Below are 20,254 nucleotides of genomic sequence, written 5' to 3'. Positions count from 1 at the left end.
ATTCTCACGCTCTTCACTTTTATTCAGCCGTTCGTCTTTCCGGAAGATATGTAAACATTGCCCGCAACTACATTGTTTATGTTTTCAATTCCCGAGTGTGACGTCACGGTGGTTAAGTTCATTTCAAAGCGCAATTTCAAAGCACCCGCTGCAATCCAACCAAAGCACGTGTTTCACCAGCGGCACATCCTCAGTGGGTACCGCGCACAACAAAATGCGCCCGGTACCTCGCAAATGTTTTTCTGTCACTTACGTGAGAGTGTGTGCGTGACACCTTCGATTCGAGAGCGTGTGTTTGGAACGAGGCGCAGAGGAGGAAAAACAAAAACCGAAAATCGCCGCGGGTTGACGGAAAGAACGCGTCTCGCTTGCGTGAAAAATAGTTTTGATTGCAATTTTCCGGCGGATAAAGAACGTCGAATGGCGTGAAAATTGTGCATTTGTGGTGTTAAAGGTGCATAGTTTGTGAAAATTGTGTTGGTTTTCGGTGGGAGGTGTTGGTTGTATGGAAAAAGATTGATTGAGCTAGGCGATTGACAGCAGCAGCATCGTCCATCCGCCGTCCGCGGAGTTTGTTGATAGTCGCGCCGTCGACAACGAGTGAGTGGGTGGGAGCGCAAAGTGCATCAGATCGTCTTCGGCTGTGGCGGGGTGGAGAAGTCTGGTCTACCAAGAAAGAGGATTAATTGCAAGTGGTGGGAAAACAATAATCGACAACAAACGGGGATTGATTGTGTGGAGCAGAAAAATGAGATTGAGCGCCAACATTGAACAGTAGGTGCGAGCGATTCCCTTGATTGGGAGGATGCTTCCGGAAGCTTCTGACAGATTTTGGCTAGGAAAGTGAAAATGGATCGTGAAAAGCGAGAGTGAGCTGTTCCGGTGCAGGAAAGTACGTCGGATTAGAAAGGAAAAAGTAACCAGCTGCTGTGAAAACACACGAAGTAGGGAAATGGCCGGATACAAGTGCGTGAACTTTGGAGACTTGTGTCGTCTTTGCGCCAGCAGCAGTGGTGGCCGGGTCGGGATATTTACGGATGAAGGAAAACGGAAGAACATCCACGTCAAAATCACCGACTGCCTCAAGATTAAGGTATGTCTTCTCGATCGCCTTAAGTTCTATTTCACAATCATTCATCATTATTTCAGATTTACGAGAAAGATCGTCTGCCGAAGAGCGTTTGTGCAAAATGTCTGAAGCAACTAGAAGCCCACGTCGAATTCCGGGAATCGGTAGTGAAAGCGCAGAGTATGCTGGAAAGTTGTCTCAACTCGACCAAGCTGCGGAACGGTGGAATGGTCTATATCAAGGACGATTCCACGAAAGACGATCTACCCACGACGAGTCCTCAGGCGAGCATTTCATCGAGCCCGTCCACGGCAACCATCACTCTACCGACCATCCAAACCCAACCGCCGGCAGCACAAACGACAAGCCCCCAAGTGAAACTATTGCCAACAATCCCGGCAAGCAGTTCAACTTTGCAACAGCAGCAGCCAACAGCCTCCATCACAACGGCGCCTGCTATGACTCCCATAATCATCAACAGCCTCCCGAAAGGATTCGGTCAGGGGACGACCGGTGGAACGGCTACCATCATGGCGCCGAATGCGGATTTCCTAACCAGTATTATGCAGGCAGTTGGCATTCAAACGGGAGAAACTTCGGTGGCTGCGGCGGCCGTTGCTGCGGCAGCTTCCACTCAAGACACTTCCGGACAGAACCAGCAGCAGCAGCAACCTCTAGCGCAGTACACCATAACGGTAGATGGGCAGACGATCAAGGCCAATCAGATCCATTACAAAATTCAGGATGGAACGACGGGCGGTCAGGGGTCTGTGCTGGCTATCGATGGGGAGCAGCAGCAGCAGCAGGGCAGTTCGTACCAGGCCCAGATGGATGAGTTTCTCAAACTGAAGACTCCGGTAAAGTCTGCGAGCAGAAAGGAGCTAGAAAAGACGGTGAGTGTAAACAATACCTACATTTCTTATTTATCACTGTTTTATTATAATTATTATTATTATGAAGACTTTCAGTGGGTAGCTGGAGTGCAAAGCATCAATAGTTTTATTATTCGGATACAAAGTAGATTGTCATCTTTTTGTTATTACGTTTCTACTACGATCAGTAATAGAATCTTTGCCAAAATTGTGGAATTATTAAAGATTATGATGTACCAAATTCTACAAGAGGGAGGGATCTGGACACAGCCCATACCGCGAACGCATAGCAGAAACGGCAGCAATAGCAATCACCACCCAAGTAACATTTTATTGTCAAAAGGACTTGAAGCGATTCTTAGAACCATCATAAAACTGAAACAGGCTTTTTGACGGTTTTTAAAACCTCTACAAAATGAATTACTCATCAAAGTGTAACTTGGACAAGACCAAACTGCTCCAGCCTTGGCTCCAGCAGATGTTGCTGTGGCTGATCGATGTCAGTCACTCACGTACGCAGGCGGCCAACAGCAGCGGATCATGTGCATTAGACCTGTCCAACTTTTCAAAAATGTTCTCTGATTCTCAAGTCCACCCCCATATTTTGATTGGCATCCTAGAAGAAGTAACTGGTCAAAATTTCAGCCAAGTCCATTGAAATTAAGAGGTGCATCAAATCAATTTAGTGTTTTTCGACTATTTTTGAACTTCAAAAAATCATAACTACACTAAAACTTGTCAAAATTTAATTCTTTCGGTACAAATTGAAAGCTATACTTGTTTGCTACAAGTTCTCCGAACAACATATGCCAATAAAATTGTAGGAAAAATGTGTAACTACCACATTTGTAATAAAAAAAAACCTTGAAAAGTTGATTTTTGATAGATTTCGTTATGGAACACCTTGATATACGTAATAAGTTGGATTTTTTGGAACGGCATCATATTCTTCAATGGTTTTTGGTTATTTGCTTCTTTGACACCAATGCTGTAGGAGTTGAGCAAAAATTACTAAAATTCGTGAAAGCCAAATGTGGCCTAAAAACTAGCTTTTCGGGTCCAATCACGCTTTGGCGCGCAAAAAGTGGCATCGCGTCAGCACTGATATGATAGCCAACACCTGTCATCACACTTGTTTGTTATCACCCGCGGTAGGGGGTAGCCAAGGCAAACTACAAGGCGTTCAGTACAATTTCGCGCCACAGCGTGATTGCCACCAAAAAGCTAGTTTTTAGGCCACATTTGGCATTCCCGAATTTTAATATTTTTTGCTCAACTCCTACAGTATTGGTGTCAAAGAAGCAAATAACCAATGTTGCCGAAGGGAAGGGTGCGAAGTCCAAAGCTGAATTTCTTTCAGCAGATCTAAGAATCTTCTTTTGTCGATAAGCTAAAGCTAAAAATATAGGTTTTATTAAATTCATTATCAAGCACTTCATATTGAATCACATACAATTTTTTAGTGGACCTTTATCGCTGCCCTTACTCTCAACTCGGCAGACGTCAATGGGCTTCGGCTTTGCCGGATCTGATAGTGTCTGCTGTGATAGTTAAGAGTTATCCTAAATGCCACTTTAAAGTCAATTAAGCTCTACTTACAAGATTATTTGGATATAATTTCTAGAATTCACTTCTTCCACGCCTTACTATCTTACTTGCTGAAATCTGTCTAATCGGTTTCTTTTACTCTCATTCGTCCCCTTGTATCGCTGTCTAGCCCAAAACTTTGTTCCCACTAAGCCAAATTCAAAGTTACGCAATTGTATCGCAACAACCAAAAATATGAGAAAATATGATGCCGTTTCAAAATATCAAACTTTTTACGTATATTAGGGTGTTCCAGAACGAAATCTCTCAAAAAATCAACTTTTTAAGGTTTTTCTTATTACAAATGTGATAATTACACATGTTTCCTTGAATTTTATTGGCACTCGTTATTCGTAGAAGTTGGAGCAAACAAGTATAGCTTTCAATTTCTGCCGAAAGAATTAAGTTTTGACGAATTTTAATGTAGTTATGATTTTTTGAAGTTAAAAAATAGTCGAAAACACAAAATTGATTTGATGCACCCAGAGTTGATGTACACGTGCTGTAGTCCCATGTACGGGAGCCACATTGCAAGCGAGCTCCCAGGAGCACTGTACATTTTGAGACTGAAAGTTGTGCGCCTCATTTTTCTCAAGATGTGTCTCATGAGCTTCGTCTCATGCGCTGATTAAATTAGAAAATTTCACGACAAAAAGTTCCTAAACGAACGAGAGTTGAAACCTTTGCATTGAGTGTCCCTAATGGTATCGCATAGGCCAACCAGACACTTGAGTTGTGTACGGAAAAAAGTTGTTGAGGTTCTTCGTTACCAAGAAGATGTTTTTCACCTTAGATACCAACAACTCACGCAGCACATGAGACGAGCTCCCCGGGAGCTATGCGCCAAGCTCGCACTCACCAGATTTTCATGAGCCTCCTAGCAGCGCAGCACACTGCGATTTTGAAGAGCTGTGAGACAATTTGGTGTGAGGCTCGCTGTCACATTTTTGTACACATGAGCAATGGGAAACTCTGGATGCACCTCTTAATTTTAATGGATTTGGCTGAAATTTTGACCAGTTACTTCTTTTAGGATGCCAATCAAAATATGGGGGTGGACTTGGGAATCAGAGAACATTTTTGAAAAGGTGGACAGGCCTAATGTGCATGAAGGAGATGAATATGTATGCGATTGGCAGCTACTTTACACGAGGATGAAGACGGACATGTCCGGTAATTCAGAGATGCTGGAAATGTTCAACGAAAGATTCCCTCACTTTTGAACCAGCTGAACTTAAACAATCTGTACATACGGTAGCAAGTAATCATGTCTCATAATAAGCATACCACTGCAGAAGCTACAGTGTATCAAACAATTGTCCGTACAGCAATTTCTTGGTCAAAAAAAATTTTCATTTAAATGATTATAACTTTTATATACGTCAATCAAAAACGCTGGAATTTTGACCAATTATAACCCATATATTAAAGCTCCATTGGTAAAATTTTGATCGAGATTGAATAGGTTTTCTGAAAGTTATAGAACTTTTAGTAAAACTTATAAATTTTTTGAATACATTTTTAAACATTATATCTCAATATGTACTTGATGAAACTTTTTCAATATTTTTCGTGTTACAGCTTATACCTAAGGCTTTTATATGCAGCCATGCTTGGGGTTTTATATTCACTACACAAAATATGAAAAATGTGCGTATGTAGTTGACGATGTTTTAAAATTTACCATATTTTGCACATATAATCTGCCAAACGTTTTCCACCAATAAAAGTGCATAAACTGATTAAAAAATACATAGGACCTACTTTTCATATGTAGTTTGGTAGGTCCTGTATAAAAATATTACATTAAGAGAGTTTAAAAACGTTGAAAACACTTGGCACTTTTATTGATCAAAATATGATAAATTTCCAAATGACACTCTGAACGTATACAGATTTTTCATATTTTTGTAGTGAATATAAAACCTTAAACGAAGCTGCATATGAAAGCCTTAGGTATAAGCTGTAACACGAAAAATATTGAAAAAGTTTCATCAAGTACATATTAAGATATAATGTTTAAAAAATGTATTCAAAAATTTTATAAGTTTTACTAAAAGTTCTATAGCTTTCAGAAAACTTATTCGATCTCGCTCAAAATTTTACCAATGGAGCTTTAATATATGGGTTATAATTGGTCAAAATTTGAGCGTTTTTTGTTGACGTAAAAAAAAGTTATAATCATTTAAATGAAAAACTATTTTGACCAAATAATTGCTGTACGGACAATTGTTTGATACACTGTAAGTATATGGAGCTGGAAATGAGAGATGACAAGACAAGCACGATCGATACGAAGGAGTTCTGATGGGTTGGATGCATAGTGGAATTCATAGTGATTCGACTGCATCCGCTGCCCCAGGACCAACAGCGGATATGCAACAACTGACACTACGAGATGCGCTCCACATGGTCACAGCTATCACGCAACTCCGCAGAAACGACCGCATGTTCCGACACCGGATACCAAAGCTGCTAAATTTCTATCGGTCAACAAGTGCCTATTGCCGAGCCTATTGTACTAAACCAAGATATTTTGCCACAGTACTTGGAGGCCGTACAGAATCGCAGAGATCTACAGTTTACTGTGTATTCAGCTGCGGTGGATATTATCAAGTCACTGAGATAGATCGGTAAACACAGTATAAGCAGGGGAATCGTTCAAAGAGGCTGGTTCGTTATGTTACTAAAATTGTGAAGCCCGTAGAACTTCAAGATCTTACAGAAATCAACATTACTGAGATCCTCAACACCCATTTACAGCGGTTGAGTGCTCTTGCGAAACGATTGCGGCTTTACGGAGAATTTTTGAAGCGAAAGGAACAAACATGAATGTTCAACATTTACGAAAGGGAGTTCAACAACTGCTTACGAAATGACAAGCCTGGTCATAAAAATGGCATTCTGAAGATTGGTGACGTCACAAAGTTCTAGGCCAATCTATGGGAGAACCCTGTCCAGGGCGGATGACGAAATCCTTCAACATAGTGCTAGAAGATCCTACGCAACTACCAGAGTCTATTACCAGGGGTATCATTTATCTTCTGCCGAAGGACCAAAACACAGCTGATCCAGCTAGCTACATACCAATATCGAGCCTCTTGAGGCTGTACAGTATAAGGTTCTGTCGTCAGTAATAGCGGGGAGGATACAAACCCATTGTGATGCAACAATGCAGCGGGATGACTGAAGAACAAAAAGAATATCGCAAAACACGCAAGGCCAGCACGAGGTGGGAATGTAGAGCTCGACTCTACAAATTACCGACGAAACTGCTGAACTTGAGTCACTTGAACGAACAGTACGAGTGGAGCTCACCAAAAGCGTCGAATGCGCACCTCAAGTCATTTATCGAGACAGTCACCCTACCACGTGTAGTAGGTGGAAGAGGCGTCACCGATATCCAGGCACTGTCTTCAAAATCCAGCAGCTGCTAGTTGTTTCGCACATCGATAAGGCGCCGTCGATCGCGTGGCTGGTGTGAGGCCGAAGAAGGGGACTTTTACCCTACTTGTAGATCTACCCTGACGTAGAGTCCACAGAGTTTACTACAGTGAAGCTTTTCCATTAAGTAGTGTTAATGTATCCCTCCGAGCAAAGTCCAACAACATAATTACAGCAAATCGAAAACATGATTTGTATTCAGCAACAAATTGATATCACATTTTAATATCAGTTTATCTTCACTTAGTTTGATTTCAGATTTTGTTTTCGGTTTGCTGTTATTTTAAATTAATGTAAATATTTAGTGTTATAATAGTTTTAAATCTTTTAGTGAACTATTCAAAGTAATTCTTGGGATACATCATTAGTGCAACTATATTATAGCATTTATAACAGTGGCGTCTCGTAACCTCACTTTTTGCCTGTTCAACTCCCCTAAAACTTAAATTTGTGAAGAATTCATGACCAGAATCAAATTGAAAATGGACGAAAACGACTATTTTCATCATTTTCTACAAATTACAAGCCAATTTGATGAAAAAATTCAAGAATTTACGTTCGTTGAACAGGTAGATTTGAGGTTAGGGAATCGCCACTGATTTATAATTTGATATCAATCGAAAAACTCTACATTTAACGATTTTAAACTTTCTTGCGCTTTGTTTGTTATCAATTTGCTATCATAATAGAGGTAATAAACTATAGAGGAAGAATGTCGCTGGCGTCGCTGGCGAAACATCTCTTGCTGGCGGAGATAGGCCGGGCTATAAGTGTCAAAGCGAAAAAGTATGCAGTTTGACAGATAGATACCCGACATGTTTGCGAGCGAGAACAAAGGGAACAGCAGCGACATTCGTCCTCTATAGTTTATTAACTCTATTGCTATCATCGATAGCAGGAATTGTTTTCAATTTGCTGTCACAGGAACATTTTTCTACTTTCATTTTTGATGTTTTAACCGTTAAAACGACCAAAACGACAACAACCTGAGTTATCAAAATTTGCAATATCACAACATCAAAATTAGTTTTCAATTTGCTATCAGGTTTTGCTCGGGCCTCTAGAATATCGGCTAGAAGATTTTTTTCTTGTTATTTTGTTAGGGTTTCTTTCCGGAACTTCTTCGTAAATATTTCTTGTAAAGAATGTAGTGATGCGTACCGCACTCTATGCCATCTGACCAAAGACTGAAGATTGTATCTCGGGTTCACTCATATGCACTCTAATTAGATACCATCTAGAACTAATACACTCTTATAGAATACTGCAAGAAGACGTCACGAATGAACGTTTTGTTCATTCGCATTCGTCCCTTCCTTTTCTCTCCCACTCGAATTTTGACATTTTCCGGTGGTTTGTTTTGATTCTCATTCGTTGCCGTTCTTTTCTCTCTCGGGGAGAAAATTGAGGTTAAATTTCGATGAAAAACTCAAGCATAACTTTTCAATCCGACGTAACTCGAGAATGTAAACAAATCCGGGTTTACTGCTGCATGCATGATTCATAAAGCAAATTGAAGAATCCACATCACTGTTTGATGATTTGTTGCTTAATTTGTTTAACTAAGCATTTTTTTTCGAAACGACGTATCTAACTATTTTGATGTTTACAACTTTACTGATAGATACACCGTTTTGATATATGAGAAAACCAAACGACGTATCTAGCCAAAATCCAAAGTAACAGATACACCAAACTGGCACCATACAAAAGCGATGTATCTGGCATGACGTATCTCGAGCCAACCCGGTGTATGTGTATTTTTGTCAAAATTCATTGTGAAAATGATATGGAATGAGTAGGATTTGTTTCTTATCTAGTGCGTGCTATATCCCTGGTGATGTCAAGCACGAAAAAACTTATGAAAAATGTTTTTATTAAAAACTATTTTAGTGAAATGGTCGTCAACATTGACCATGAATTTACTCAGATCAGTGAAAAAGTTAGATACGTCGATTTGAAAAATTATGCTTGGATTGGTCGATGGATGTAAACGGCACACCGCTTGGATGTCAAAACTTCTTCTTCTTACCGCTTGATGCATCAATCAATTGAAAGTTGTCATGCATTTCTAATAGAGCCGTATACCACAAAGCCTCTCACAAGATTCATTCCGTAATTTGCACGCCATTTGTCTTGGTACCGTGAAATCATCTAATTTCAATAACTTTTACCGGTTCGTAATACCGTTCACAGCATGCAAAACAAAACGGAATTTGGAACCGAAACAAGTGGTTGGATGGCACAAATGTTCCAAAAGAAGGATAACGTGCCTCTGGAGCCGGCCTTCTGATACCTAGATTATGTCACGGTATTCCTGTTTAAATTTCTCTCACAGATTCTCCGGATTCCTACCAGCATTTTTCCAAGAATCGTAAATTTATTTTCGGATTTTTCCTTGAGAACCTTCCAGGATGTTTGATTTTCGATCGGTTTCTCCGACATTTTTACGTGGATCATAGATAATTTTTTTCCAGAGGTTTTCCCGGTTTTGCCCCAGAGTTTCCGGGAGTTTTTATAAGATCTCCACAATAGTTTCTCTTAGTATATATTGCAGATGCTGTCGTAAAATTTCTGTTACTGTTACTGTTACTCTCGGTATTCGTCTTAAAGGTTTTCCGCGATTCCTTCAAGTGTTCCTATTGGGACTTCCCTAGAAGATCTTCCAGAGACTTCTCTCAGTGTTGCTTCAGTAGTTATTTCTGGGATGTCTACTAGAGCTCCTCCGAGTGTTTGAAGAAGTTTTTTTAAATGATTTTCTGCAAGAACTCTTTTCGGGATTTCTTCCGATTTTTTTTCTGTAATTTCTTTAAGAAATTTCCGATAGAGCCTAATCCCCTCTTGTATACCGATAGTGATAAAAAGTGATGGGAATTAGGTGATGTCACGGTATTCCTTTTTGCTTTCCCCGGAGATTCTACCGAACTTACCAGCAATTTTCCAAGATTTGGACATTTCCTTCCGGGATTCTTTCTGGAGAATCTTCCAGGATTCCTGAATTCCGATCGGTTTCTTCAGGATTTTTGTTACGGGGATCATGAAGTATTTCTTCAAGAAGTTTTCCCGGTATTGTTCTCAGAGTTTCCGGGAGTTTTTACCAGATTTGTCCTGAGATATCCTGTCGCCGTCAAGATCTACTTGTTTCTCCTATCAACCTTTCTTTTGCATCACGTTGGGAACAGCCCGGTGGCGTGGTGTACGGTTTGGGTAAAAAAATGACGCTAATGTCAAAGGAGAGATAAGGAGATCCTTTTTGCCTTGACTTTGAAGGTTCCCAGTTTTTTTTTCTCCGGTTAGGGAGAGAAGTTTTCACTGGATTTCACAGAGTCCGGGTTCGGAATTAAGATAAAACTGTTGGAGCGATCTTTGAACTTGAACTTCATTTGCAGTTTTCACAGTGTGTATCCTAATACTACATGTTACGTTTGTGATGTACAATAGTTTGGTTTCAAAGTGGTTGCAAAACGAACCAAGTCTTGGGATTTACAAATTGTGTGATTTATTGGTTCGAAAAGCGACTGTTGGGGTTTTAATAGGTAAACATTCTATTTTTACTTTTATGTACTATGCCCCTTTCAAATCTGGTGTTTTTCCTCCTATTCTTCACGCAGAGAAATAAATTGTAAACACAATTAAATTCTAGTTCAAATCAATCAATTTTTCAGTTTACTATAGCTACAAACTGATTTCAAGCCTAAACTAAACTGTTCCATTGTTTGATATTTAATACCAATATTTTTATTTGTTGAAATTTACAACAGTTTGTTAGAACAAACAGAGATTTGGTAGTTTCAACTTAAAATGATGGATTGGTTTAAACGATTTCAGTTTTGCAACTAACAAAGCTGGAACGTTATTGTGTTGCTGACGGCAGTTCCTGCGACAGCTCGGGAATCTATTTTTAGACGCTCGGCACCGGGACTTCTTAAGAAAACACACATACAACTCACTTAAACGCTAAACTAAGACTGATTTATTATACCCTGTTTTACCTATAACTACAATTCATTCCGATGTGGCCAAGAATGCCATCTCAGCACCTCGTGGTCGGAGATCTATCGACCACACTCGATAACCGCTGACGGTGCTCCATGCCACAGTCGCAAGCGATCGAAGTTAACTAGCATAAACCTTGCATTCATCATTTTCCGACTCGACATAGTTTTCGGCTCAGATGTGTTTAGCCAAGTGCCTAAAGAAGGACTTCTATCAAATTTATTGAGCTTACAATTGTTAAACCAATAATTAATTCAACTTAATATTTTCCTTTTCAGTCGGAACCAGTGTCGGCAAAGAAGCCAAAGATTAGCGTTCTCATAAAACCGCCCCAAACACCGCAGACCACACTAGTGACATCAACACCTCCCAAGCAAACTATTCTGGCCGCAACGACACCGATGGCCACCGCCATATCCAGCAGCCCCATAACCCTTACGCCCGTGTCGTCCACCACCAGTATAGCTAGCTTCTCGGCCGCTCCAACCGGTACGATATTCACGAGCACTCCCCTCGCGGCCAATTCAGCAACCGTGAAATCTACAGCTGCCATACCCGTGCTGGACGCGGCTAAAATGATGCAAGGCAACAAGTGCATTGTTCCCATAATGCTGAAGGCCGAGGGCGGAGGAGAGCAAATCGCGTTGGCTCCGATTGCGAATGTTGGGGAGATGAACAAAAGCATGGTTTCGAATGTTCAGTATGTACAGATGAAGCTACAACCCGGACCGGATGGAATGTTCCGATTGGCCCCGGCTCAGATGCCACCGGCTCTTACGTTGACTCCCCAAGGTCTGCAGCAGTTTGGTATCAGTCCGATACAGACAGTCCAAACACAACCAGCCCAGCAACAGATTCAAATCCAACCCCAGCAGATCCAAGCTCAACTGACCATGCCTAGTGTGCAAGTTCCGCTGTCCAACTATCTCAGTCTAGTCGAAAAATCAACCCAACTTCAGAACCAAACGTCTGAAGTGCAACAACCACAACAGGCAAACATAGTCATCACCACGCAACCTGTGCAGCAACAATCTCAACAGCAACAGCAACAACAGACCCCAGTTCAACAAACGCAGCATCTGCAAGTCGTCCAAAGACCTACGATACAGGTTCAACAACCGGCTCAGCAAACTCCTCCGAAACCTCCCAAACCCAACCCTCCGCAGCCATCTCAACCCTCTCCCATAACCCACCGCCGAGAATCCTCCTCCCAAGACCACCATTCCCAACTTAACAGCTCGTCGGAATCCTTGACCAGCGCGACCAACGCATCCCTTGCGGCCACCCAGCAGATGAAGGCCATCTCTGCGCTGTCCCTGCTCAAGCAGGACACCCACCACGATTCGATGGTCGGCGGTTCCACCAGCCAGGGAAACACCGCGTCCAGCGTATCGTCCACCGTGAGCTTCACCTCGTGCGACGTGTGCTCCAAGTCGTTCAAGCGAAAGGAACACCTGATGCAGCACCTCAAGTCGCACGTCGGCCTCCGACCGTTCAAGTGCGACGAAACGGGCTGTAGCAAATCGTTCAGCCGGAAGGAGCACCTGATGAGGCACATCGTGTCCCACACGGGGAAGAAGCTGTTTGCGTGTCCGATCTGCCGGAAGTACTTCTCCCGGAAGGATAATCTTAATAAGCATAAGAAGTGAGTATGATGAGGAATGGTTCTGTGGATGAGACATAAATTGTGCGTTGCTTTCATTTCAGGACTCACCAGCAGAATAGTAGCTCTGCTCCGTATCACTGTACGATATGCAGTAAGCATTTCTACATCAAGGGTCACTTTTTGAAACACAAGCAGATGCACGACATGGCGAAAGATGCGCAGCAGGTGAGTGATATTAATGTCCACAGTCATAATTATATTTCTTAATCAAATTACTAACCTTCCAGTCTGAAAAGAAATCTCCCGTTAAACCAAAAGTGGAATCTTCGGAGCGATCTCAACAGTTACCTACGGTTCAACAGCAGCAGCAATCACAACAACAACAACAGCAACAACCCCAGCACCAAATCCAACAAGTACAACTACCCACTCAGCAACAGGTTCAACCTCAGCCCCAAATACAGCCAGCCACAGTTCAGTCCCAGCAGATCTTCACCATTCCGGCAGCTCAACTGCAGAGTGCTCTCTCCGGCAAGGGTCCCATCCTCCAGCAGTTGCAGATTGCGATGCCAACCAGCATGGCGACCGCCACCAGCCATCACAGCACACTGCAAACCGTATCGGCTTCGACCCTAGCAGGACTAGGCGTCGGAGGGGCCACGGTGACCGCGAGTAGCGCAAACAGCGGCGGAACCAGAACGGCTATCATAAAATCGGCCGATGGAAGTTCGGCCACCGTTTATACGCTTCCGTCGAACTTTATCATCGATGGGACGCAGTTTTTGAGTGCCATGCAACAGCAACAGCAGTCCAGGGAACTGATGGGAAGCATCGGGAACATCAAAATCGAACAGATTACCTAGGAGCGAAGGGTGGTGTGGGTTAACCAACATTCCAGTTAGGGAAGGGTGTGTTTGTACAGTAAAATTGTATAGTTAGTATGTAGGAATAATGTAGGACTTGTTGTCACCTATATGTTTGTTTCGTTCACTTCGACATGAATTAACGATTTCTTTCAAGTATTTGTACAAATTTAATAACTGCAAGTGTATTTATGAAATATTCTAGTTGTTTTCAGTGTTTTTGTAGATGTTAACACTTATGTGACTCTCTCATCAAAAATTTGCGAAATTGAACTTCTATGAGTTTCAACTTGTAAATTGATGTTACATAGCTATGTACAACAAAAAATAGCTAGCTGTTGTAGTAGACTGTGTTGATAAAAGTAGTTTAGTAGAAACGTAAACTTATTAAATTGATTAAATATAACAAAAAGTGTGTAGTCGTGATGGCGTTCATTAGTTATCGGTAGTATTTAATGCTACTGTACATTTGCTTGTACATTTTGCCATATTTTTCGTCTAGAATTAAACATTTTTTTTAGAGTTTTGTATCTGTGTAGTGTACCATAGGATTTCATGAACAATCAATATAAGTACATCATTCTCACCAACCAGTGGATTTAAATATATTATATCCAGTGTCAAAATCGAAAGATGAGTTTGAAAATTTATTGATATCACAGTTCTAGGGGTTTCTAGAGTAATTCGTTTTATTGAAAGTATCACTCAGTACACGATGCGACCGCTGGTGTAACTTTTTTGACGCGACTGATGGATGGTTAAACGAGTTATTGGTTTGGTATTGAGGACTGCTTGAGGTATTATTTAATTGTAGAAAAATCACTATTTGTATGGAAAAGTGATTGATTATTATTTAAGTATTGCAGTATCTGATGTCATTATTCATGACGTATACATAGAATAAACACCAGTAATTGTTTTAGGTATTTTATTTACCTCTTATGCAGAGCTATTTACTACTTCATTCAGGTTGTAGGTATTGGGATTTGCATACCTGAGTATGGTATTCTACAGCTATTTTCTCCTGCTCGAGTAGGGAGATTGCAAATGTTGAATGCGGAATCAGAAGCGTGCGACAACTTTCGTGGGAAGGTCGGTTTTCACGGTTAAGTAAACGATCAATGCTACATGACGCATTACGCGACCAAATAAATCATAATCGTGATGAAGACCGCGACATGTTTCCATATACTCGTGGATCATATCACCTTTCAAAGGTGGCTCCAAGATCCACATCTCACCCTACCTTACTAACAAATACTCCTTCCCTAGACAACTGTGGGGATGCTGAGGATTCCACGGTTGATTGATTGATTTGTCTTTATTAAAGAGACTTTCAGCCCTTGGCTGGTTCGTCTCTAAGGGATTCCACGGTTTCTACTAACAGCGGCTGTCTAAATAACATTTCTTCCCTTTCTCGATAACCGTAAGGACGTGGCCGGCGTCGTTATTGACTTTCAAATACTGAACTCTCGAAATGTGCACATTGAGAGTGTGTAGCCAAGCTTGCTATTTGGTGAAAACATTCGCGAAATGATGCGGTTCGCTTTCGACAACGAATACGTTTTCACCCATCCTCGTTTTATCAAACCAACCTCCCGTACAAATAGCACACGTACAGACTCGACGCTGATCAGCATTGTTGACTGCTCCTTTTCGCGGTTGAGCTGTTGCGTTCCAGCCAAGCATGTCTTTAAGGCTCAAGCATTCGTCATCATTTTTCGGAAAACAAAAAGCAGTTTTCTCGCTACAAATCAAAACAAGGATTATTCACTGCATTATATTCCTCATGTGCAGTACAGTGAATATATTTTCATAGCAAAAACTTTTGTTTTGAACGAAAAAACTGCTTTCAAATGTTTGATGATGACGATGATTTCAATGACGAAAAGTTCAACGTTATTATAACGATTATTCACAGTTCTCTCAAGCCAACGATGAGAAATCATCGGTAAGTGTTACACTTAGCGATGCCCGCTCATCGCCGCAGCTTGTCTACATCGGAGAATCTTGTTTGTGTTCCTTCGTGAACCATGCGACTCGACGAGAGAACATACACGGCTTGGTGATTGAAACAGAACCAACAGAAGGGAAGGAAAACTGCCGAGTGGTTCACTGATCACTTTTTCATCCAAACACTGTGAGTTGCTCTATGGACTCCATTGAAATTTCCACAGGAATATGTTCAGGAACTTCTTCGAGAATGCATCCAGAAAATCCTGCAGAAATTCCTCCAGAGACTCTTACGACTCTTACTTCCAGGCAGGAATTCCTCTAGAGATACTTGCAGGAGTTAATACAGAGATTCCTTCAGAATATTCTCCAGATGTCCCTCCATATTTCGGCCGAAAAAGAGTCCGGCATTTTCTCTAAGGCATTTCTACATGAATTCCTTTCAAAACATGTCAAGACATTTTTCTAGGGATCTTTACAGAAGCTTATCTAGACGTGTCTACTGGAATTTCTACATTAATATGTCCACATAATGCTCCAGGAGTACTTTTGGAGAGTCCTCCAATAATTTTATCCATAGATTTCTCCAGGAATTTACAAAAAAAAACCTTAATTAACTTTTCTATGAATTCCACCAAGAGTTGACAAGTTTACACCCGATTCTTTTTTTGCACAGTCTGGTTTTCTCTATAACTCAGACAATTTTTAACCGATTTTCATGAAATTTTGTTACATGTGTACACGCACGGTTAGTATTATGCCTCTCAAGAAAAATCAGAATATGGCGATTATCTGCCTCTGGCTTCTGATATCAGCGCGACAGTCACTAATCATAACAGCGTCACCAGATTTAAAAGTATCTAATTCCACTATATGGGGTTTGACAGCAAGAACACTCATTCCACTGAGCTACTCTTGCCGTTCGTCACAAATACATTCAAAAACATCTGTCACTTCGCGAAACCCACGTGCTTTTGTTTTTGGCGGGAACACTTTTTCTTTTGTTTTGCCTTGCGACTGTCATGCGGCGGTATGCCGTGCGAGCGTACGACCGCCGCAGGACTCTAATAAAAGATAAGCGCGACAATACTATCAGTGTACAAAATTTCATGAGAATCGGTTAAAAATGACTGAGTTATAGCAAAAACCAGACCCGTGCAAAAAAGAATCGGGTGTACCGTCGTGCGGGGCTTCTTTTTACACTTTTTCATGGGTTTTCAACTTCATGACATTATAACTCCCAGAGTAGTGAATGCATTTCCACAATTTTTACATACAATAATCGTGAGTATGTATGTAGGATGTATGCAAAATTTGAACTAAATCCATCAAAAAACAAAAAAGTTGTTCATACAGCAATCGGACACATATGGGGGCTACTTTGGACATTTTTATCTATAACAAAACTACATTTCAAATTCCAGGGTTATTCAAAAAAGTACTTTGTACCAATACTGTAGTATACTATATCAGACATGATTTCAATGAAAATATGCGTTTTAAGATGGTTTTGTGTTATCTTTGGTATTATGAGCAGCGTGACATTGCTATATAGATAGCCTGAAAAAAGGGACCATCAATCCTTTATTTAGGTGAAACGGTCATTTATAATGTATAACGATACAAATATTCGATTGTATATGCTACGTTGATACATTTTGAATGAATTGATCAACCCTTTGAAATCTATGAACTGATGAAACAATGCTTACAGACCAAATGTTCTGATACGTTATGTATATTTTATTGGTTTAAGGAGTGTATCGGAAAGTAGTTGAAAATGTTCAGAATGCTCTATCTCGAAGCTGGGTTGGTCTTTTAATTTCGGTTCTTCTATGAAATCTTCACAATATAGTTAAGTTTAGAATGCCTTGGAAAAATTTGGAAAAAGTTTAGTATTATTGAAAATATGGTAAAATGAATACACCTCTCAAAATAAAAATCTGCACAAAATGCAATTTTGTTAAGATTTTTCAACATTTCAAAAATCTGTAACGAGTAAAATTTGTACGATAAAAAATCTGGAAAATATTGATGCTTGTTAACAGTTATGTACACATAACATATCATTCAACACCGACTTTCAAAATTCATATTTTCGACAGAAAAATCTCCTATATCTACAAAATGGTCCACTCCAAAAAACGTCTATTTTTTGGTCAAACTTTGAAGTTCTGCTTTTAATATCTTAAAAGGTTATAAAATTCTATTTTTTGCTCTAACTTACTCGTCCATAAATTATAAAAACATACCCTATTTAAAAAATGCGAATTTTTCATTTTATGTATTTTTTATTTGCGTAAACATGATTTGGAGGAGCATAGAAAAAGGGGTTCCTCAAAAATGGCCTTTTTTCGTTTTTAAGAATTGCGCTTAAATGCAGTGGAGATTTTTCTTGAAAAAAATAATTTGCCTATATCATGAGGATTCTGGAGCTTATTATATTTGCACAAAAAAGTTAACAATTTTCGAACATTGTCGAACTTTTTTCGCAATTTAAATTTTTTAGAAGGTGTGCAAAAATTTAAAAACATGCGTTCAGTAATCTAGGTTAAAAACCCATTTAAAAGAACATTTTTAGAAAATCATAAAAGCCATTTCTTTTTTCAAGGATTTATACAGTATCTCCAAAAATAAAATTACTTAAAAGTTGTATTAAACTATTTTTTAGGCTATTTTAAACATTTTCAACTACTTTACGATACACTCCTTATTCGATGTTTTTTCGCCTCCTGACAAACAATAAACTGTCTGTTTGAAAAATAATTTCAACCAAATGATGGGAAAACTATTGCTTCATAATAGTCCCAAAGACATCAAACAGATTTGAACCATATTTTGAATTAAAAAAAACCATATTCAAAACTGTCCAAAGTAGCCCCGCACGACGGTACTAATTTTTCTTCCGGATTTTTTTTAGAAATTCGTTTCGAAATTACTTTAGGAATTTTCCTAGAAGTTATTCATTTATTCCTTCTTTCCTCTAGTCTAGAGATTCATTCAAGAACACTGCTGAGATATTTGTATGGATTCGATGTTTGCTCGAATTCCTTCTAAAATTCCTTCAAAGTCTGAAGATATTGACTTTTCAGAATCGTAGAATTTTTCAGACATTTAAGCAAAAAATTCCTTCAAAAGTCCTTCCTTTGAATTTTTAATGAAATTCCTCTTAGTTGGTTTAGATTCTTTCGAAAATTCTTCCAAAGGGCTCTTGCAATAATTCTTTAAGAAATTCCTTTAGCAATTTGTACAAAGATTCCTTTTAGATTTTCAGGATTCTTTTTAGAAATTGCTTCTACGGTTCCATCAGAAATATCTCTTGAGATTACTTTTTTTTTCTCTGTTCGGGACATAACCCCGTGTCCTTTGTTTAGTGCATGTCGTAAATATTACTTTATCACCATTGAGAAGTTATAAAGTATTTGGTTTTGTTACAGTAGTCATTTACAACTTTATCGCAAGGAAGGATTCTGATTGATAGGTTCCGCTTTTAACACGTTCCTTTTTCAGACAAAATCGGATCCCTTAACGAAAAATTCCAGAAATTGTACCGATATTGACCATGCATCGGAACCCTACCCAAGTAACCATGCTGTTGAAGCTGTACGTATTGCATATTTAAAGCGCATATATTGGCATGCATTGCTCTACATTAACCATTAAAGTTGAATTAAAGTGGCAAGTGGCGCCACTATTGCTGACTTACGATTATGCTGGTATAATCGTAATTCAACAATAGTGGCGCCACTTCCCACTTTATTTCGACTTTTATGGTTTATATAAAGTAACGCATGTCAATATATGTGCGGTATTGATGCAATACGTACAGCTTCAACAGCGTGGTTACTTGGGTAGGGTTCCGATGCATGGTCAATATCGGTACAATTTCTTGAATTTTTCGTTAAGGGATCCGATTTTGTCTGAAAAAGGAACGTGTTAAAAGCGGAACCTATCAATCAGAATCCTTCCTTGCGATAAAGTTTTAAATGACTACTGTAACAAAACCAAATTCTTTATAACCCAACTTGGGTACTTAGTTTCTCATTTTTGGAAACTGAAACAGTTCAAAAAGCGCATTAAGAATTTCGAATTAATGAGGCATGAGAAAGATAGATCAAATTTATGAACATTTACATGATCATTATGAAAATCATAACCGTCCTATGAACATATTTTTTCATTTTTCTCGCTGTTTCGTAATGTTTATCTTTTGAAAATCGTATGTTCAGTTCTCTGAGTGTATGTTAAGTAACCGCTTCAACAGTGCATCATAACTTCAGACGCACAAATCTCAAGAAGAAAGCTTCACACAACAAAGCATTTTATTATTCTGTTCTTACTCACTAGTGATAAGTTTAAAATAAGAAGATCAGCTGCGCTGGTTTTGTTAACTAGGAGATTTGTGTGCTCGAAATCGTGAGTAGGTGCCAAAGTCGGCCATTGTGGCTGCCATTTTGAGATTCTAACAAGTCTGTCCTTAAGTATTCCATCAAACTGGAGCCTCTTAAGTAAATGTCTGAGCTGTCCAGGATTATATGGTGAGCATTAGCATCACTGCCAACAAAAAGCGGAAGGCCTTTTGAAGTGCAGTATGCGATGACTCGTTTGGAAGCATCCGTTGGGGATGGTTCATCATGCGGTAAATAAACCGAGCAATAGACAGGAAATACCGAAACATCAATTGTGATGGCACATACAGGGGGTGGCCAAAATGTTTGGGATAGTCAACTTTTTTTCTCTCACAAAAAAGTTCAACATGCTGTGCACCAAACATTATCAAATTTCGACAGTTTGTCAACCTGATATATGTGCATCATTGGTATAAATTTGAGCTCGATTGGATAATCTTTGCCAAAGCTAGAAC

The 20,254-nt window shown here is 39.7% G+C and overlaps 1 protein-coding gene across 1 annotated transcript; it reads left to right on the top strand.

Annotated features, from left to right (window-relative positions):
• The first annotated feature begins 148 nt into the window (after positions 1-148).
• On the top strand, positions 149-13,838 carry LOC109407965 (uncharacterized). Its single transcript, XM_029879242.2, has 5 exons — positions 149-1,093; positions 1,150-1,962; positions 11,247-12,613; positions 12,676-12,799; positions 12,862-13,838. Exons 1-5 carry the CDS (start codon positions 953-955, stop codon positions 13,435-13,437), a joined length of 3,021 nt encoding a protein of 1,006 aa, XP_029735102.2. The 5' UTR covers positions 149-952; the 3' UTR covers positions 13,438-13,838.
• The last annotated feature ends 6,416 nt before the right edge of the window (positions 13,839-20,254 follow it).

This window comes from Aedes albopictus, chromosome 2 (genome assembly GCF_035046485.1).
Source record: "Aedes albopictus strain Foshan chromosome 2, AalbF5, whole genome shotgun sequence".
Lineage (NCBI taxonomy): Eukaryota > Metazoa > Arthropoda > Insecta > Diptera > Culicidae > Aedes > Aedes albopictus.
Note: the sequence above shows the minus strand (reverse complement) of the source record. Positions and strands in the feature narration are given on the sequence as shown.

Excerpts from the sequence above, each read along its gene's own strand:
- LOC109407965 (XM_029879242.2), top strand. The coding sequence starts at position 953 with ATGGCCGGATACAAGTGCGTGAACTTTGGAGACTTGTGTCGTCTTTGC. Across the intron at positions 1,963-11,246 it reads GAAAGGAGCTAGAAAAGACG|TCGGAACCAGTGTCGGCAAA; the intron begins GTGAGTGTAAAC and ends TTTCCTTTTCAG. Across the intron at positions 12,800-12,861 it reads TGGCGAAAGATGCGCAGCAG|TCTGAAAAGAAATCTCCCGT; the intron begins GTGAGTGATATT and ends CTAACCTTCCAG.